At 39.2% G+C, this 22,459-nt stretch overlaps 1 protein-coding gene across 8 annotated transcripts in view; it reads right to left on the reverse strand.

Moving 5' to 3' along the window:
• The window catches only part of adgrb3 (adhesion G protein-coupled receptor B3), a 132,370-nt gene that overhangs the window by 11,957 nt on the left and 97,954 nt on the right, over positions 1-22,459 (reverse strand). For all 8 annotated transcript variants that reach the window (XM_086044588.1, XM_086044585.1, XM_086044582.1 and 5 more), the window contains 6 exons: positions 10,875-11,001; positions 9,894-9,997; positions 9,696-9,798; positions 2,325-2,475; positions 993-1,062; positions 535-601 (listed from right to left, as the gene is read on the reverse strand). In XM_086044588.1, the coding sequence (XP_085900714.1) occupies positions 535-601; positions 993-1,062; positions 2,325-2,475; positions 9,696-9,798; positions 9,894-9,997; positions 10,875-11,001 (622 nt within the window). The remainder of the gene's footprint in view (positions 1-534; positions 602-992; positions 1,063-2,324; positions 2,476-9,695; positions 9,799-9,893; positions 9,998-10,874; positions 11,002-22,459) is intronic.

The following is a 22,459-nucleotide window of genomic DNA, read 5'->3' on the forward strand; positions in this document are numbered from 1 at the left end:
AATTTTAGGCTTTATGTAGTTGCTTTACAAATAAATTGAAGTGCTTCTTGTTCATGATGCCATTTCAGGTTGGAGGCAAAACAAAACTAGAGCAAAGAACAAGAAAATTCCATGTCTGTGTGTGTCTTTGACTTGGAAACCTTTGTAAAATATGACTTTATTACAAATTCCACCTATGAATGTTCTTTTTCCACACAAATTGACATTCAGTATTCCAGTGAGATGAGCCTCTGACAGATAAAGAGCTTTAATATTTTATTTAACAACTGAAACATCAGTAACACGTATTTTATGTATACCATCACACTTAAACGCAGGGATTTGTAAAAGATATGTTTGCTCCGATACGGCTATCTTAAAACTCATTTTCCAAAACGGAATTTATTTTGTTAGTGTTTATTGTTTCTGTAATAATCCAAGACTGTTGCTCCCCGATTTACCGCTATATTTCTTCTTGCTATTGTTTCAAAGTTTTGTGTAAATTTTCCATCTATTCCCTGTAGTCAGTAACTGGATCTATTGGTTGACGCTCACCAGAACAACAGCAGCTGCAGGTCCAACAAAGGCATACAGGAGCCCCCCCTCCAAAGACAGCCAACAGCTGCAGAGAAAACAGGGAGCAACAGTTAACTTGCAGCCAGTGATTAACATCTGAGTTAATGGCACACAAAATAGCATCCGCTTGTATTTCCCCCCCAATTGTCAGGGGAGTAGGCGCCATATGCCGTAACTCTATTTGCAGATTTTCACACACTAAAAAGATTCTAAGCAGTGTTCATGCCATTGGTATCAAGCTGCGATACAACTCGAGAAATTGGGGTCCTGCTGAGCAATCGCTAAATCGCATTGCGTTTGTGGGACTGTCTTTATAGCTCTGTTTAGGATAAGTGAGCTACTGCAGAGGCACTTAATCATTACGCTTAAGTGTTGCCATTAATGTAGTCTACTGCACGCACAGTGAATATTCAATGGTAGCAAAAAGGCCAACTTACTATAAGGGTGTCCCATAGCCCTTTGTTTTGGTGAATCCCATTGATACAGCAACCACTAAAGCCGGTAATCCTTCAAGAGAAAACAATCAATGAATAGTCAAGACCTCTTTGTTATGCGGTGAAATTGAGAACATTTGCTGCCTGTAAATGTAGGGAAACTTTCTTCATTAGATGCTCGATAATTACATAAGAATGATACACTGAACTACTTGGTGTTTATAGTGTGCCATTAAAGCTGCAGAACAACTCAAAATCCCCTGTGATTTCTCATAATTGAAGTCCAGGAGGCTGTAAAGTTTTTAATCATTGTACTGTTAAAAAAAAAAAAAAAAAAAATCTAATGCCCTGGTGTGATGGGATCAGTTCCTCTTCTGTGTGCTCAGAATATTAACGTTGTGGAAAGCGCATACAGGTGCTATTGATGTAATCAGTTTCCTGGAGGCAGGAGGCACACGCAGCCCTTGTGGCCATCCACAGTCTGCCAAAGTGTGCCGAGAGTACACACGAGTCCCATAAATCATCGTCCGCAGTATTTCATACAGGCGGAATGAAGAGACCACAAAGTGACTTTTGGCATGCATCTCTTTAGTAATCCATTTAAAAATTGTTCTGATTGTGAATGTGATGAAAAACATGATGGGTCCGTATAACTAAACCAGAAATGTAATTGGGTACAAAAAAGTCTGTTTTTAGCATTCGATAATCTGTTCAGGCATGTTTTTTTTTATAAATATAAATGAATAGCTAGAGCTATGTTCACGAAGCAGTGGCTCTGCAATGACTAAGAGAGCCATGTTTGTTGCTAGGTAACAAGAAGAATGAACGTGGGCTCTTTCAAAAACAGTTTTTCTTTTAAAAGGAGACGTTTGTGCTTGTCTGAAAGAAGGAACCAGGATTCTCTCAAATATTTTTGCCATCATGAATGTCTGAGGTTTGTTGGAATTTGATTTGGATGGATGTGTCCATGCAATAGAAAAGTCATATTGTCTGGCACCAAGGTTGAAAAAATACTGTATATTATGTAGAGGTGGTTTGAAATGTTTCATAACAGTTCTATTTACATTATGTGTTCACTATTGTAGTACATGTTGTAGTACTCCCTTTAAGTAACTTGCTATGGCATGTCTGCACTGTAACAGTTTGCCACCCAGGTAGCTCCCTCCCTCCCTCCATCCCATTTCAAGGTTGGCCCGTGTTGACTCGAGTGCAAAAGCATCATAGCCTGATTGAATGACGATCTCGCCTTCTCTTACAATTACTTTTACAAAATGAACCTTGAGTTGAAGGGCAGAAGATGTGAGCTGTCAATGAGAAATTCTGCCGCTTACTTACCCCAGCCTAGACAGAGGAAGCGCTTGCGGATGAGCCTCGTCCGGACCTTTCCTGTCACTGCCATGTAAGACTGCCAAGCCTCCGTGAGAACCCAGCAGAACGATGCCAAGAAGAAGAAGTGCAGAAGGGCTGTTGTCATAATGCAGACACCCTAGTCACAAATAGGAAAAAGGGTAAGGGATACATTTAAGAAATGCTTCCAAATACTCATTGATTGGAAAACAAATATTTTTTATATGACAAATACCAAATCAGAGCAGGTGATTTTCTGCTGCACATACATTAGAAAGTAGCACCAAAATGTAACAGGTTCTTCCTTCTACCATCTCGACATGAAATAACACTAACCTCCTTAACCTTGATGTAAATAACAATAAATACCCCCAAAAAGCAATAAGCATCACTATGCGCAATACATGAAACACAGTTGAATCAGTTGGATATGCAGCATTAGAGGTGGCAGTGGCCATAAAGATCACAGCACAGACACAGCACGCCACGGTGTTATATTCCTCTGCATTGACCCTTATTAGTATGCTGGGGATCCCACATGCAGGCATGTGAGCCAAGGTCAACTGTTGTACGCAAAGCAACGAGAGCAAAAAAACCAAAACACTTCTTAAATGACACAGACGGCAGCACTGGAGGCAGGAGATAGCATTCTGGCTCAATAATGGAACGGCTCGTTGCAGCTTCATTAGCTCGTCCATCTTTGTTCCACGGAGAGACGTCGCCAGAGGGGGATTGTTTAGGAGAGGATTAGAAATAAAGAGGTATCCTTAAGAGTCTTGTCAAGGCACACTGACACTGAGTGAGGATACTTTGCACTTTTTATAAGTAGTCAAGCAGTCGAATATAGTGTGAGGTAAAGACTGAAGTGTATCATGCCATCCCAGGGCATCCACACAGTGACTTCGCCTGTAAGTCTCCATTGAGAGAATCACAGTAAATCCCCCCGCCCCGTTGTGTGCATGGGGTTCAAACGAGAGAATAATCCTGCATTACCGCATACCTGACAAGTGGGTAGGTATTTGCTTAAACCCACGGGAGACATTAAGCGCATAAATGTGGATGGAAACATGACAAGAGAAGCTTTTCCATTGAGTGGGATCTCCCAGATGCAAGGGGAACGTGAATAAACTAAAGAGGGTAAAAGTATGACATGGATTTGGGTTGATAGCATGTGCACTCACAGGCTGAGACTTTACCAGCAATAGCTGCACAGTTTAATGAGGTCTTATACATGAGTTTTATCAAAATTCTACCTTTGTAAAAATAGGTGCAGTTTTGACTGGGACATTGTACTGACAGAGCAACCAAATTATTGAAAACCTCTGAGAATGATGCAGTCCAATAAAAAAATAAAAATAAAAAAAATGATTAAACACACTTTATAGATCTATTTTTCATTTTTTAAAATATATTTTTAGTGTAAACATAATTCAGTGGTAGCTCAACTAAGAGTGACCCAATTTTTTTAGTCTTTTTTTTTTTTTACTTAAAAAACGTAACTTAAAAAAATTATTTAGGTGAGAAAGTTGAGCACTAGATGGTGGCAGCGAACTTCACAACAAGCAGCAGTTTTACAGATTGCTACCAATTTGTCAAAAAAAGAGGCCAAATGCTGGCTTCCGGCTGTTAACTGCCAATATCAGTTGATATTTACTGGTGGTTTACTTGAAAACTAACCACAATGAAAAAGAGAATTATACTTTGCGTATTAAGTCAAATCACATAACTTTGCCCTGCTAGCGGAATGCTATTAAAAAATGCAAAACGTCATTGAGTGGATAACAAAACTAGCATTTGTGACCATTTAGATCAACGATATTTTGGACAAACAGTGTAGCAATATACGTAGGTAGACAATATAACAAACCTCACAAGCATTTGAAAAAAATGACTAGTATTGGTGAGAATTTTACTGAGCTCGATCTTCTTCTGAGCTTTATCTTCTTCGTGTACTTATGTACGTATGTATTAGAGTACCACCAAGGGACACACTGTCCACTGAATATTATGTCAGAGCTTTGAAACAACTTTGAACACAGCCCTTGTACATGACTTCTTTTGAGAAGGGGCAGACAGAGATGTTGATGTTCTTGTACATTGAACAGGATTTTAACATGTAGTGCAAGTGTACTTAATGAAGTGTCTAGTACAGTAAGTGAAGCAAATATCCCATAACTACTTGCAACACGATCACACTCTGGTAATGCTTGAAAGTATCAGAGTAGTTCATCCAATCAAGGTCTACAGAAATCCCAAGACATACGTCCACATGACTATGTAGTAAATTAGAAATGTGAGCTCTTACAAGTTTGCACTCAGCAACAATAAGCTTTATACGACAATGCTTGCTTGAAAATTCCCTTCTACATTTGATATGAGTGTTACTCCAATGCAAGCCTCTAAAATTGCAAATACTAATAACTTACATTTACGTGTATAGCACCTTTCAAATGATCTTAGAACGTAAATACAAAGTGTTCCTGATATTGAACATTAAAAGTACATTTTCAACAAGTGCATTGGCCGGTAACTCGTTATATACATTTCGAGGTATTATATGGACACCACCTGATGTGTTACTATTTGAATAACTACCAGCAATTGAAAGAATTTGCCACTAAATATAAATACAGTATGTATTTCTTTAATCACTATGGGTGTTTTTCTTTTTTTTTCCGTGTACAATGTAAGCTACTTGTGCGTATAATAAACAGCTCTGCTGTTTCCTGGAAACAGGTCATCTGTATCATACTTGGTTTACTGATCTGCCTATACCATTCAACATCATCAGTGCATGCAGATGAATACTCATCATTATGCGCATTCTGAAAGCACCGGACGACTGCAGCCAATCGTACAAAACAAGCGAAGATGAAACCGGGAGTTCACACTGGCCTTTAGAAAAGCAAATGTCGGGAGCTCACTGTGTTGGTATCCATGGAAACAAAGAAAGTGAGGAAGGGACCGCATTAAAATATCATAGGGTAGATAAGACACCCAGAAGGGGAACAGTTAAAGCGGATTCAATGGCAGCATCAGGTTAAGGCACGACAGACATTTGAAGAATGAATTGTTAGACCATAGAAGGCTACTGATCCGTCTCAATCATTTCTATGTATTAGTACACTAAAGGCTCATTGTTTGCAACACACTCTCAAAGATTACAGTACGATACAGTATTTGGTATTGGTGGTAAGTATGTAAAAGGGGATTTTAGTAATGCATGTGAAGAAAATAATACTCTTGAAGCATTAGAAATTGACTCTAATTGGATTAAACTCATGTTGACTTAGCGTTTCATGCTAAATCCCTTCGAGCACAAAGGAGTTTTATTTGCCAATCACTGTGAATTGTTTCATTATTTACTATTCTTACAGATTACAGCAGAACGCCTTGCTAGCTGCAGGCTTGTTAGCAACTGTTTGGAATTTACTACAAAGAAGAGAATCATTATTGTATAAATAAAATCTACTTACAGTGTAATCTGCAACTCGTATACAACAAAGTTGGGGTGAAAGGCTATGGAGTTACATTCGAAACAATGGCACACGAGGGGATTATCAAGGATGTTGTTGTAGAAGCAGATTTATCAGAAATTGGCAATCCTTACATGTTTTGTTTTGTTTTGTTCATTTAAATCCATGCCCTTTGAACAGTTTCTATCTGCTCTTATTTAAAAGCAAAAAAATAAAACGATATCAAGTTTATTAGGCAGAATTTTTCATTTTGAATGAAAAAGATTCAGGCCTTTAACAAGACGCCTTCTCAATAAATAATATAATGATAAAATTACAAAGTAAAAGTAGTGAAAAGAAAGGTTGGCACACATGAGAGTTCTTAGACTTCCACCCACCTATTACTTAATGAATTCTTACTCAGTAGAGGTTGACAATTTGATAGAATAATCCCAAACTGCAAGATTGTAATTTCTGTAAACCGCAACAGTGCCGAGCTGTGTCTTGATTTGTCTTCTTTCCACAAAGCAAGATGAACACAGAGAGAGGACAAAGGCAAAGCACAGAAAGGCAAAGGTGACTCACTGAATCTGCTGCTCCCGGGAGGACACCTCCACAGCTCTGAGATGATTTCTATTAGGCAACGAGCAACTCCGAATCCGCAAACAATGGAGCCAATTACATGCACTTCTTTCAAGAGTTGGAGCAACAACAAGTGAGGCAATGTCGTGCAGCACAGCAATTAAACCCACACCAGGTCTATGTTTTCGCCGACCTACCACTCTAACACGAGGTCTGATTAAAAACGTGGAATATTTCACAAATATTATAACAACACAAGTGACAGAATAAATCCAAAGGCAAGAATACCATCATTTCGCTTCATACTTTCTCTTCAACAGCACTGAAGGAGACTGACAAGAAGAATCCATCTTGCCAATTACTGATGCAGCACTTCTTGGTTCTTGGTAACCAATTAAGGTTTACCATGCAATTACCTCTAATAACATTGTTTGCATTGTTTTATCTTTTTGAAGGAAGGTTATCTTTAAATCTAATCGATTTCAGGCTCACATACTAGTCCCAGTTGTCATTTTGTTGAATTGTTTCAGACAGCATTTGACTTTAGCGTTCTACGGTAGAAATGTTGTACTAACAGTTACGCCGCAGCTCTGTTAGTAAAGAGCTATCGACAGCATTACGAAACAGCATCAGCCCACTGAATGGAATGTAAGAGATTATGCTGATCTACTATAAAGAAAAGCATTAGACACAGGAAGCATATTACAATGTCACACTTATATAATTGCTTTCTTCGTTAAAGCAATTATTTTATTTTTGTTTATGGTCACCCGCCTAAAGTCAACATGAACTGGATTTTTTTTTTTCATGTCTGCTGAATGACATAACCTTCTAAAGAAGGGGTCTAGTGATGAGGGGTTGCCATGACAATGACAGAGCTCAGGATTGCCTTATTAGTCAATTTACATTGAGGTGAGGTCAATTTAATACATAATGTTGCTATAACATACCGGCACAGATTTGTCATCTACATTAATAAAAATGGGTCACCATAAATATTATGGTTGGAGGTGTTTATTTGTTGACGGTTACATTTTCATAATGCTCATGGATTTTGATAATCCCACAGAAGATTTTTGATGCAAATATCTCATTAGGGGGACTAAATGGTGTCGTTGTAATCAAGACCTCAAGATTGCTTGATTCAATCAGACAAGGCTCCAAATCAGCCCAGCTTTAAAAAGACCTTCATGGCTCAATTCTGTGCATTCGTCATCTAGGCTGCTACTCTGCACTGGATAAATGTGGTGCAGCCAGGATTTCACCATGCATGGATTCAGATTTTGACAAATAATATAGGCAAAAGTGTTCTTTATGCAATTCTAATTATCAACATCCTGACCTTTCTTTGAAGATTCAATCATAGTTGTGTGACACAGTTTATGCAATTCCTACAATCATTCATTATATCTATGATTCAGTTTTCACTGAACATAATTAAATAAATAAAGAGAGAACACTGATTTATGAACAGTGTCTTGTAAAAACCGCTGGCAAGGCCATCTACTTCCTGATAAGTTGCACCTTCACATTAATGATCGTCAAGTCACAATGCAGTTTGATGAACACTCACCAAAACAAAGACTCTGGACTAATTAGGCAGAACGGTGGATAAAGGGGTAAATCAGTGTGCTGGGTAAAAGTATAACTTCAATCCCGCTACACAATAACATGTCTTTGTAATCTGACAATGTGTCACTGTAGTGCTGCCAAATGACTGAGGAGGGCATCTGTGTGGGCAGCTAGTAAATCACAACAACTGTTTGCCAAACTTTTTTTTAAAAATGTTTTACAGGCCACTAACCAAAGCTGGAGTGCTGATGCATATTTATGAGGAGCTGCCATTGTCCTTTAGAGTCCTGCTCACTTAAACGTCAACTTCAGCCCTTCATTAACAACAACAACAAAAATGAACAAAAATCACGTCTAAAGCATCACACTCAATACAGCAAAGTACAATAATTGCTTTTCAGCTGCAGCTCAACTTTCAACTTTGTTTTAGATCTTCTCTCATCTGCTTCATTAGTCTTTGATTGAGTGGTGCACCATGTTCCCTGGTGTGTATGTGTCATGTGCTCAAAAATCCACTGGCAAAGTATTGCGTAGTTGCTCATTTGATCCCCCCATCCCCCCAAAATCATTTCAAGTCATCATTTCAAAGTCATCTGTCTTTTTGTAACTTTTCCTTTTTTTGGCCCCAAATGCCATCCTTGTCTAGATGATCCACATTTGGTTTGTCAGTGTGGCAAAGGACAATATAACTCTTGATTAAAGAGCATCTGAGCAAAATTGCACGCTCATCCTTGAACTGCAAGAAATACTTTATTTTCCATTCAGTTTATACACAAAAGGCTTCTTCGCACGGTACCGAAAAGAAAACGAGCTATTTGCTTGAAAGGCGCTGCACTAAAGCTGTTACATTCTTGTTTGTTTGCACTCTATAACACAGAGAACAGCTGGCATGCAAAACGCACCATAAAACAAATTACACATCCGATAAATGCAGTCCCCCCCCCGAAGTTCTGTCTTTTTGCACCCCTTTAAAGGTCACACTTAAGACACCTCTGAACCACTTTCATTCCTTTCTTGCACTTTACTCTTTACAATGTGTATTTCACAATGGTATTATATTATGAACCTTTTAGTTCCTTCTGTTAAAAGTTGATGGAGGCGAAATGACAGGAGCACACAGGTTTCTGAAAAAGACTAAAAATCCAACATTCTCAATTGGGATGGACATTTGACTACATTTTCTTGATTGGTTGTTGACGATAGGGGACATATACAATTACTTGTTGTTATTTATAATATATATGGTTAAGGTAAAGGAGACGCTCTCTCCAGATGTTCTGGACTCCTGTTTTGATGTCAGTGCCACATTGAACATAATAATACTGCCTGGAGGAGTTCTTAGCTGATGTCATGTTGTCGTTCTTCAGATTGCGAAACAGTTTAGGTCTAGTCATTCATGCCCCTGCTCGTTCCGTACAAGTTCCAAGTATAGTGCACTCCATTTTCCCTCAAGCCTTGGTAATCAACTGTATGATGATGACATGACTAATTTCCTGAAATGAACAGAATTCTTAAAGATTACTTGACTCCTGTGTCATCCCTAATTCTCAAAGTTATAAGCATCTCTAAAGAGTCCTGAAAGTTACAAGAAATACTGCATTTCCTTTTAACATCAAACCCGAGCTTAGCAAGGCAAGTACAAACCCCAAAATTGCTTTCATGTTGTTCCAGCTTGTTTGTTCTTACAAACACTGGGCCACTGTGTCTTTAGATGTGCTAGTAAACCAGGAAATGGGGAAATGAAACTTACCACATTGTGTGTCTGTGTTTGCCCCACAAGGATCAATATATTGGAGCAGATGATAGATAAACAGAAGTTAAGCAGGATGATGGAACGTTCCGAGCGGATGTATCTAAGGAAGCAGAGGACATAAAAATGTGACTGCACTTTTAAATAGACGACACACATAATTAAATGTTTTGTCATCGTGGGGCCATTGGTTATTACCTCCATAACACAGCGTAGATCACCGCCAACGTGATCAAGGCAAGGCATGACAGACCGCAGCCAACTATCAGCGTCACAGATGGGACCCCTGAGTATTCCATGGTCTGTGGAGAAGACAGAGCAGGTTAGTGGCCGCTCCAACATGGTGCACAGAGGAGACTAGTCAAACATTAACCACAGCATATGTCTACCTATCTATCTATCCATCCATCTATCCTTCCATCCATCCATCCATCTATCTATCTATCAAAATGGGGGCTTGGTTGAAAACAGTAGTACAGTGTAGTGGTAATTGTATTCACCCTTTCCTCTAGGGGAGCTCCAGAATGTGTGATGTGTTGTTAGGTGTGTCAAGGTAACTAACAAAAGAGGTGTGAATACCAAACGATGGAAAATATACTACGCACACAGTCACTACTGTGTCAGTCTCTTTCCATCTCCATTGCAAAGTTACAAAAAAGACACATACGCAGACTCTGTAGTGTGTAGTTATTATGTATCAATGTTACCAGCTAATCTCACCATCCCTGATCGATTATTATTTTAAAAATGGCTAAATAATATTATTTTTGTGGTATGACTGAGGCCTAGCACCCGTCCCTTCTGTTGTAAACCAATGCAGGCCACGCTGTACTGTACTGTACTGTAAGCACTCCATGTTCTCACGGTTAATTACTTCAGTAACACAAACTGGGATTTTTTTTAAAATCCAGTCCCACACATAATCATCATCAGACACGGGATGGGATAAAAGTATAGTCAAAAAGTATAGCAACTTTTAGCTTCCTTTCTTGGGAAACGTGTATTGGATGACAAGCACAGAGAGTTACTGTGTATACACTAGAAAAGACCCCCCACCACTGCCACACACAAATACACACACATAAACTCCACCCTCAGCGTCGAATTAACTGGATTAGCGCACCCTTTCTCATCCCACCCTAAAAAAAGAGATAACAATAAGAACGACAGATCACTTACCATTTCTCTGGGTTGCTGAGCCAAAATGGCGAAGGTAGACACACGATCACATAAGCATTTTGTATGCGAGGCATCTGTCAGCACAGTTCTACACGCCTTTGTGGACCAGGCTCCCCAAGAATCGTTCCTGCAATCACAAGAAGGCGATTTTTCAAACACGCACGTCCCACACGTGACGTTTTAAGTGACCGTATTCTTCTTCTTTTTGGATTCATGTATTATTGATCGCGAGGACTACAGAAAATAATGAAATAAACAAATCAAAAAGAAAAGCGCCGCAGCTCTCGGAGCATGCAGCTGTACGGCGCCAAGAGAGCAGAAAGAGGTTCGGAGGAAATGAGAAGGAGGGGGTTGGTAGGGAGCTGTCCAAACACCCTGGTGCTGATTCTAACATAAACATATAGCGCCGGTATCGATAACGCTGAAAAACGAGCGGTCATATTTACCTGCATCTCTTCCTGTGCTTCCTTTTTCTTTTTTTAAAAAAATTATTCCATCCGCTTGCCTCCGTTCCGAACGCCCGCTTTCCCCCTCCTTACGCACCTGTTTATCCGTTCTTTTCCTATCTTTTCCCCCCCTCCCCGTGCACTGCTTTAATTAGCAGCCTTTGGCCGCTTCCTAGCAAGGATTTTTCACCCTGGAATCCGACTGATGCTGCGCGGCTCTTAGCCGGCGTCAGAGATGGGGGAGGCTGGCCCAATGAGAGCAGCTGTGCTCGCTATCGCGGAGTGTGTTGACTCGGCCGGAGGTCCACTTCCAATGCGGGGATAATAATGCTTCGGGATAATTCCTCAAAGTCATCGTATGCATAAAAGGGTGGTCTCCCCCCGGGCAAGAAGCGAGCGAGATTAGAAACCCTCGAACGTGAGACCACCCCGCCGGAGCAGCGCGAATGGTTGCTACCGGTATCCACTTCACACCACTGTTGTTGGGGAATGAGGGGGAGCACCTTTTCTTGAAATAGTTTTTCAATTTAGTCACTAATCATCCCTTATGTGTTTATTTTATACACACTGTAGAAAAAAAATAGAAATAAATAAATAACAAAAACAGCGTGATTTGTAGATTTCTCCATACTAAGCGCCGAGAATCACCTGTTGTCTCACAAAGTCAAAAACATAATTCCAGACAAAACATGCTGCAAAATTTAGAGCACTACAGCACTTCATGAAGCCCACCTGCTGCTCTAAACTGATCCAATAAAAGAGCTGCCAAAAAGTATGTATTTAGAAAAATACCTCTGCCAAGGCCAAAACAATAAGGGCATTTAAGAGCAAGTGCTATCTTCCTACAAAAAAGAGTCTTAGGGTGAAAACTAGTTGAGCTTATTAACTTGTTCCAAAAGCCTAAAATATAAATCAGTGATGCAAAGAGTGTGTCTTTCCAAAGGTAACTAGGAAGCCACTCATAGAGAAAATACCTTAACAAAGGTCAAAAGAATAAGGACATGATACCACTTAAGAAAAAGTGGTAGATTCCTCATATTCTAACTTTAAGGTTAGTACGAGTAACTGTCCTAGTCTCCAGGCTAGGAGGTGGGGGTGGGACTGTCGGGCCCTGTGAGAAATCCGCGCCATGCCACTAAAGCCCCTCCAACATTTTATTTAATATTCTAAATATATTGATAAATATTACTTTCTCTGCTCCCCTATGTTTTGGTCAAGCCCCCTTTGAGCCCTGGGAGAAAAAAAATCCTGGAGCCGTGCCTGGTAACACTGCAAAAACTAGTGGAGCTTGCTAACTTGCTCCGAAAGTGCAAAAAAGGAATCATGACAGGTTGATTTTTGGGCGATTAAAAAAGTGTCTTTACAAAGCTAACAAAGAAAGCCTCTCATCGAGAAAATACGTCTACCAAGTCCAAAACAAGAATGACAGATCACAGCTTTAATGTTAGTTTAATTTTAACACAAATGGAGCGAAAACAAGCGCAAATTGTGAACTTGTTCCGAAAGTAGAAAGAAAACAATAACACTGTTTGAAAATGAAACAGATCATAATTTCTGTCGATACCTTTCCAATGTATTCCTATGGGTGACAGTACAAAAACGCAGTCCCTTTACTTAATTAGGTGACAATTTAATACAATATACTATAAATTTGTATTTGTATAGCGCATTTCACAACAGCTAGAGCTGTAACAAAGCACTTTACATACAAATAACAAAATAGCCATAATACAACACGTGAAATCAATAAATTAACATAAAACACTATTTGCAACAGACACCGGAAAAGAGCCGAAAATGTCAGGTCTCAGGCCGGATCAAAAGCCAGCAAATAGAAATACGTCTTCAACCGGGTTTTAAAAGTGGACAGAGAGGGGGCTTGCCTAACATTATTGATTGTTAGTGTTCAAATGTAGCGCATACATTTCATCATTTATATTATTTTGTTGTCATTTGCCGTGGTGGGTGACTGCATTACATTTGTTTGTAATATTTCCAACCTCACGATGCAGTGCACAAAGAAAAAACACCAGAGCGCAGAGACTGCCGCCAATGCTAGACAATCCTAAATTGAATCAGGAGAGGATTTATAGATAACGACTTCCTGTATATCCCTGAATGTTGTCATTGAGATTCATGCATTATTTACTAGTGAGTAAAAAAAATAAAGAAAATAGTGCAGCGTCAACAAAAGTATCTCCCGAACAGTGTAAACTAAATTCAAGCATTGCCATCACTGTAAAGTCACATTATTTGATACAGCTCTTGTATTAAATCTAAATCAGTCCTGCAGGTTAATGTTATGGCTGGTGAGTGTATAGCTGTGTATTAGTGCACCAAGCAACCTCTGCTGTGTCATTTGATCAATACGGCAGCAATGTTTATTATTCCAGGAAGGGACCGTGGAGACTGTAGTCTGAATTTCCCAAAAGGGCTGAGCAGCTCCAGCCTGTCTGCGCACACTCGCACATCAATAAAATAAAATCTACTGTGTGGTCCCTTATCATCTCTTCTCACGATTCTCGAGCTTGAATTAACAAGTGCTACACATTTTTTCTTATCTCCTGCTATTCAGCTGACGCATTGGACCGATTCAAATCATTTTTAAGGAGGGCTCATCTGACTGAGACGGACAAGATAATAATTAATTAAGCTGAGTGGACAGCTAAAGTGTGGATCCACTTGAGATATATAACGTGTAAGGATGTGGACTGAAATCAGCTCAAGGCTTTCTGCATGAACATAAAATCATTCATTCTAAGTGGGTATCGGGAAGGCCATGGTCATGATTGGAAGGCGGGCTGTCATTCAGGCTCCTCAATACAGCAACAGTCTGGCCCCTTCATCTCCCAATAGAAGCTCTGGAAATTGGGAGCTTTAAACCATAAATATACAAATCAAAGCAATTGCTACACTCAACTTATTTTCTCTCTATCTATCTCCCTCTCTATTGCACTCTCTCTCTCACACACACACACACGCACACCCCCGCATACACACAGGCAAACACATCATGTCTATCTGGCCATTAACCTTCAGTTATTCCCAAGAGGTCTGCAAAAGTTTAGCAGTGACTAAAAGACACGATTTAGTCTGCAAAAAAAAAAAAAACACCACGCCAGCATGGAATCACTCTAATGTGGCCATATTTCAATTAAAAAAAAAGGTCCAGATAATTGTGAGTCTGTACAGCTGGATTTTATTTTTCTCTTCATTTTTTACCACTGTAAAAGTGTTGATCCAAGCAAGGCGAAGAAGCACACTTGTGTGGCTGCAGGGGAGATTGGGTTGCACACAGTCATCAATAATGAAACCCAAACATAGCCCGGTCTGGAAATCAGCAAATGTTTCCTGCATTACTTGAACTGACTTTTTTATTGTTTCAGGTAATTCCATGTAGGGCTGTGATGAAGTGCTGCTCACAGCCTTCAAACAACCACAGGTATTGATTGATGACTTCCTGTTGCTTGAAATGAAGTCACAAGTCCCCCGGTGAGAACTGCACATGATCATTTTCCAACTTTGCAGAAGTTTGTGCAGGGGCAAGAGAGGCCATCTTGCTGAGGATTAATATTTGTCACACTGGCTTTAGTCTCTGACCTTCACAGTGCATGACAGCTTGAGACTATTATGTGTCACTCTTGATGTGAAGACGTGCTTATGCACCTTGTTAACCATGAGGTGCCTGTGATAACCTGGTGTTAAAACATCCAGGAGTGAAATTTGTGACAGTATTGGATCAGGCTCCCTTTGAACATTTTTAGGCATCAATATAAGACTGCAATGTGACAGAAAGACATGTCGACCTTTAAACATAGTTGGTATTCCGTTTCGGACAAGCATCTCCAAGCATGATGATTCTTATCCTAAAGGTCCTTACAAATTGCATTTAAGAGTTTAATCAGGGGTGGGGAACTTTTTTTTTTGTAAACATGAGCCATTTGACACTAGTCTTCCATACTAAATTTATGAAGAAAATATGATGCAAGATGAAGCAAATGTTCATTATTACATATGAGAAGAATTTGTGGGTTAAATGTTTTGGGGATTTTTGTAACAGTTCCTGTGAGGTTTGATTTCTTTTTAGGATCGCATGCTGGGCCAGATCAAATGCTCTCAGAGGCCTTTTATGGTCCACGGGCCTTACTTTCCCCTCCCTAAATAGTTCCTTAACCACTATGTTTTGACGATGATGATGATGATGATTATTTATGAATGTTGATTTATTTGAACATGAAGAAAAAAAAATAATTACAATAACAATGAAACTAAACGATGAAAACAATAATAATAATAATAATATTAATAATAATAATAATAATAATAACAACAACAATCAAAAATTAGCCAAAGCATACCTAACAAAATCTTCCATGCTCAAAAGAGAGTGGAAAAAAGTTTAGATTTATTAAATCCCACCCCTTCTCCATTTTTCTTTCTTAATTTATATCGCTATTCTTCATCTATGGTAAAAATAATGCTAAAGATATAATAATAATGAACCACTACATAGTGATAATATAAATTTATAAATACTTCAGGTATATACCATCATTATAAATCAACATAGAAAAGTTCCAAAACCCATCAGTCAACAACAACAAAACACCTGAACCAAACTATAGTAAACATAATTATATAAGTACAAATCAGAAATACTCTTAAACACCCAGTGACTCTCTCCCACCCTCATTACCTCTGTATTCCATGAATATACAGTATAACATTTATATTTCATTTTCAATTGATTTATACTTGTATATAGTTTTAATCTCTCACCAAGACGGTTCCATAATTTCACCCAACAAAATGAAATACGGAATCTTTCTATATTTGTGAGAATGACGTTTTTTTTTAAATTTCCCTATTAATTTATAACCCACTTCTCTCTTTCTAAACATTTTTTCAAGGTTTTGTGGTATTATATCATATTTTTTCTTTATACCTGAATTGTGCTTTTGTTTATATATGCAACCATTTGCAATATTCCCTCACACCAATAGGGCCTGGTTATGCACCGTACTCTTAAATTCTTTGCATGTTTATCATCATCCATCTGTCCTTGATGTCCTGATATGACAGGCAATTTACTGTGTGCCAGTCTATGGGCGTGAGTGGAAGCTCAAGAAGTCAAGGCAAAACATTCAAGCAGAACACAAGTAGTATCCCGGCTGGTCCACCAATGTTAAAGAACCTATCTGGGGTTCGCAATGGCAACAAGTGAGTGCATTCCCCTTTTTATAGAACCCGGTGGAACAAGCTTCTATTTTAAGGTAAAATTACTAAATATAGTTGATTTAATGTATCATATAAGCAAACACTAAACCCTCAGACTACCACGAAATGAGTGTGCATCTAGCTACCATATTTAATGTGCCCAAAAAAATAATAGCTCCTAATGCATATTTAAGTTCATGCCAGTTCATCCACCTTTTGTTACTGCAACAAAGCTATGAATTTTGTTGAGCATCACCGCACTCCCACCTCTTATTCCAGCTCTATTTTTTGATACAGATATCATCGAAATAAGGATACATTGTGCTCTTCCTATCTGCAGTGCACTTTCCATTAAAAGCCCAAACTAAAAGCAACAAAAGCCTTCTCTCTCTCACTGGGACTAAATCTGATCAAGGGCACATCTGTGGTGCAAATACGGCAATTGGATGACTGTGACGTCAAAACTTTGACAGCCACTGATTTCAGATATGGAAATGTCAAAGAAACCTGGCAACAAAAGAGAGAGACTGTTTAAAAGGCCCTTTGTCACGGAATCCAAAGTGAAGCAAATTGAACCCAAATAAAAAAACTTTCGCAAAAAGTAAAACTAGAGTAGAGTATCTTAAACTCTTGCGTCACCGCCTTTCAGCTGCGGTTGCACATCTTTAACTTCTAGAGCATGCTCAATTCTTGTTCCATGCCCTTCTTATCTTTCAAATTAAGTCAGCAGTATGGCAGCTGTACACGAGATAATTGTGTCATTATTAATTTCATCATATGATTGAAGTCATCGATCGATTCTATATACCGTTACACCTCGACCCCTTCTATGTCTCATACGTCCGTGTAGGACATTGTCTCGGGCATAAGCCTGCTGAGTTGGCAAAGTAACATCATGGTCAGGACGCCTGCTCTGACAAGGATTACTTGACCCACACGCTCATTGATGTGACACGCAAATAATGCCACAGACAAGATGAGATAGGCATTATCTCACCTTGTCCGTGGCACTGCAGCTGATGGATGCTATCCGGTTACTCCCACATCTAAATCCCCCGCCATCAATTTCTTTGTATAATTTGAAAAATAGTAGTGTTGTGCTCAAGAACACATTATCCAAGACCAAGAAGTTGCCTCACACCGGAAAAAAAAAAAAACAACATAAAGAGCATTATTTCTTTAATTGAGATTTCCTTTCATATAAAATGGACAGCCCAAAAACTGTGACTGCAACTCTTTTAAAGCACGCAATGAAAAAAATCTCAAATCTTGACCATTTTTTTTTCTGTGAAATTATTGTGAAAAATAAATCCTTGGATGTACTGTATTTACCGTAAAATGAAGATTTACAGAGCCAAGTTACTAGAGCTGTTAAATATAGCCTCTTTCCAGAAATATTCATCGTAGAAAGGCAAAATGATTAGCTGGTGACACTTAAAGCTAAAGTTATCATAGCTGTGTTTACTGGATGTTTACCACAAAGGTTGCAGTCATGATGGGGCTGGTTGGTGGGTGGTTAGTAACTCATTATTGGAAGGTATTTGTGTTCTAAGCGCTTCTCCTTGTTATCACATTAATAAAGTTGAAGAACAGCAGATCACTTCTGGTCTCGACCGATCTCGACGGAATATCTCACTTCCAGCCAGTCGGAGACCGAGACAAGACTAAGACTTTGGGGAGTCGAAACTGAAACAAGACTAAGACTGAAACAGGCCGAGACCGAGACTAGACTGAAGTTGAGACAAACCGAGACCGTGACAAGACCAAGACCATAAAAATCCATTTTTAAAAGCCGCGACAACGTTGAACAGTCAAAGATTTGTTGAAGGGTTACACAGGCAAGGAGAGGTGACCTCAACAAAACAAAAATATATATATTGCTAAATATATTTGAAAAATTGCAAAGTTGGCAACACTGACTTTGCTTTTGTTAACTAGGTCCACTCTGTTCACAGCCATTATTATACTGTAAGAAGTGCACATCAACAGGGGCACTCTTTCAACATTGGAAGCCGCAAAAAAAATCGATAAAAAAAAATCATCCTGACAAATAAAGACAAATGAATGGATACAAATCAATGGATTGTATAGCATAAGACTGTCTATAGGAAGAGTTTCATAATGGAGTTCATCTTGCATCTTTAGTCTAAATTTAGTTGTATCTTGCAGTGTTTACATGTGGCCTGTTTGGCTTGAAGCCAGGATGAAGCTGCAGCAGATGCTTCTCACCACTCCAAATGTGAATTATTGATCAGCCTTGATTCTGTACGATAATCCAAAAGTACAGTTTGTAGAAGTGCTCCACTAAAATTTCACTTACATGAATGTTGCAGGCGAAAAAAGGTAATTAATATCACCTTAGACAAATTCTTTAAAATGCTTTATCAAACACTATAAAGATGGAGGTGCTTTGTCTTATTTTGTTAAGAAACTTCAACGGTATTGTTCACCAAATTCTTTCTCTGCTCTCTAAGTAGCTCAGAGAGTAAATCCTTAGTAAATCCAGCATGAGTCTTGGCATAACACTTAAAATGAACAAATCACACATTGCAAAGACAATTTGGTTTTATATGATCATGCATTAACATAAACAGGATGCAACAAGAGCTAAAAAACTGTATATTTTTTCAGCATGTAAAATGCTGAACATTTTCGAAATGTGTTAAAACGGCGGTGAGATGCGGTTAATCCTGACGTGGCAAATTCCAGATTAGTGAAGCCCTTTACTACACTTAGTGGATAATCTGTGGAGGAACACAATTTAGAAATCAAGAAGATAATCATTTGGCTCGCTACACTGTGGTTAACATGGATTTAGTAGATTTGAAGCAATTAATGGCAGGGGAATGTTAAAACGGTAGAAACTGGATTGGAATGTCATTCTGAACTTTACGCTAAATCACGGTTTAGAGGCAGTCTGGACCTTTTAAATGCTGGAATTAACACGTGTAAAAGACACCAAGTGTTTAGACTTTCCAGAATATCCGTCCATCCATTATCTATACCTCTTATCTTCACAAGGGTCGCGGGAGTGCTGGAGCCTATCCCAGCTGTCTTTGGGCAGTAAGCGGGGGACACCCCGAATTGGTTGCCAGACAATCGCAGGGCACACAGAGACAAACAAACATCCACACTCACAATCATACTTAGGGGCAATTTAGATAGTCCAATCAACCTACTATGCATGTTTTTGGAATGTGGGAGGAAACCGGAGCACCCCGAGAAAACCCACGCAGGCAGGGGGAGAACATGCAAACCCCACACAGGGAGGCCGGAGCCGGGATCGAACCCACGACCTCCGAACTGTGAGGTGGACGTGCTAACCAGTCGACCACCGTGCCCCACTTTCCAGAATAATAAAAACACACACAAAAAAACCCCCAAACAAACAATATAAAAAGGCTTCTTGAAGGTAATGACTCTAAAGTTAAAAACAACTAGTGATATAATTAAATTATCAGAAGAGCATAAGCATATAATTTAGATTTGAAGAATCAGATCATGGTAATTTACAAATGAATATAAACATTTATCACGTTTAAAAAGAAATGGTAAATACATTCTAAATACGGTGGTTCACTGATAGCCAAACATTTAACAATATTTGTATCACGTTAGTTGTCATGATCTGTGTTATTTGGTTTTCATTGGATTTAGTTTTGTCATGTTGTTCCTGTGTCCCTTTTTCGCATGTTGTCTGGCTCTTTGTTTTTTTGTGTTCACCTGTTCTTGTCAGCCCAGTCCCTTGTGTCTACCCATCAGCTCCCTTGGTTACTCTTGTCTTGTCCAGGTGTTTCTTGTTGTCTTGTCAGGTGGCTTGTATTTAGTCCTCTGGTTTCTTTCTGTCTTAGTCAGATTCATTGCTTAACATTCTTGATAATTCCACGGTAATTGTTTTCCCTTTTTGTTTTTTGGAATATAAACAACTTTTTGAGAACCGCCTGGCCTGTCTTCCTGCTTCCCTGCGCTTGGGTCCCACCCATGCAAAACTGTGACATTAGTAGTCACTCATATAGTGGTGCATTCAGCTAAATTCAGTGCAAGCAGTGTGGGGCTCAGTCCCCACTCAGTGACTGTGTGAATGTGAGATGTGTATGGTTGTCTGTCTCTTTTTGTGCCCTGCAAGTGACTGATGACATTAGATTTTGAATGCCTCTTAGTATCCAGTAGGGAAGCACACTGTCAGGTACAGCTTTATAGATTTCACTAGCATCCGCAAGGTCTGACACAATCAGTCAGTACATTGAGCAACATATAAACAAAACTCACATCCTCACACTTTCGTATTGTCTGAAACAACATGTCTGCCAGATGGTATATTTCCCCTCCTCAGTGGGCCTCTGAGAGCGTCTCCTATTTTAATCGGACCAGCCGACTGTGTGCAAGGATAATCACCCTGTGGAGTCATTTGCCGATGAAAACGACTGGGTGTGGATCATAAAATAATGGAGGTGATAAACACTGGCTTTGTTGAAAGTCATACAAACACATGGAGAGTTGTCCCAGTTGTATCTTTCCTGTTCTGAAATAGACCAGCTGCCCTCAAAATGTGTTCAATCAACGATATTTTGCCATAAAAATGGCATCCGCATTGGAGACTGCTACTTTAACGATTTTTAATGAATGCAAATGCACTTATATCCTTAAAGCGGAGGTCAACCCAAACATATATTTTTTAAGAATATGGTCTATGCAGGCCCACTAGTTGAAACACAGCATTCTGATTAATATTGTGTTTGTGGAATAAGAGTTAAGCAAGAAAATCCACCCGCTTTTAGCCATCTCTGGGGACGGCTATTTTGACATTTCTGTCCACTGAAAATGACATCACAACTGCTCTTGGCTCAGGTAACGACAAATCACGGCTCATCATCAGAAAACAGGTCAGCCATGATTGGTCGTAACCTGAGCCATGAGCAGTTGTGATGTCATTTAGCCATGATTGGTCGTTACCTGAGCCATGAGCAGTTGTGATGTAATTTTCAGTCGACAGAAGTGTCAAAATGGCCGTCCCCGGAGATGGCTAAAAGCGGGTGGATTTTCTTGCTTAACTCTTATCTAATATTAAACATATTGCCTTGGTTCAACTAGTGGGCCTGCATAGAACATATTCTTGAAAAAAACATGTTTGGGTTGACTTACACTTTAAGCAAAAACATGTTTAATGGTTATACTTGTTGGTTATACTTGAAGTTACACTATAGGGACAAAAGTATTGGGAGCGATCGCTATCACACCTAATGGAACTGAAACTTGAAGAAAAATGATTCTGTGAGTGTGGTGATTTTTGTCTATACGTCCAGATTAGCCTTTATGTTGTCGGAGGTCACTAATAGTTTAGGTCAGGTTCTTTTCATGCCAAACTCATCCAAGCAAACCTTTATATGGAGGCAATCATGCTAATATGGGTAAGCTAAATATTTCATATTCATGTGAAGCTAATGAGTCTAGTCCATCATATGATTGAAAAATTAACTGATGAAGAGGTTTTGTGAATACAATTGGTTGATTTTATAACACCCAAAAACAAAAAGTATCTTAAATTGTTTGTCTTGAAGGACTCATTCAGAATTAAATGTGTGCAAACATCAGCTACTTTGCTAAAGATGCAAAAGAAAAAGAGAGGCGCCTGCATGTGTTTACAACACACACACAAACTGAATGTGGGCTGAGAGGATCCAGCATATTCAACAATGTCATCCAGTAAACCTGCATTATGTAAAATGTGGGCAAGCAACTGCTTCAGTGTTGTGCATCACATTCAACACACTGAGTCATGGGATTCCTTTGTGCAATGGCGACAAGCAGCAACAGTTCCAACCAATACAGTACATGAAGATTGTCCATTAGAGCACACCGAACCATTCCAGTACGTCGAAACCACACTTTACATCGTAACATCAATCTGCAAGAGTGCTAGCA

This window comes from Filicampus tigris, chromosome 11 (assembly GCF_054856515.1).
Source record: "Filicampus tigris isolate MCC_2025a chromosome 11, RoL_Ftig_1.0, whole genome shotgun sequence".
NCBI classification, from domain to species: domain Eukaryota; kingdom Metazoa; phylum Chordata; class Actinopteri; order Syngnathiformes; family Syngnathidae; genus Filicampus; species Filicampus tigris.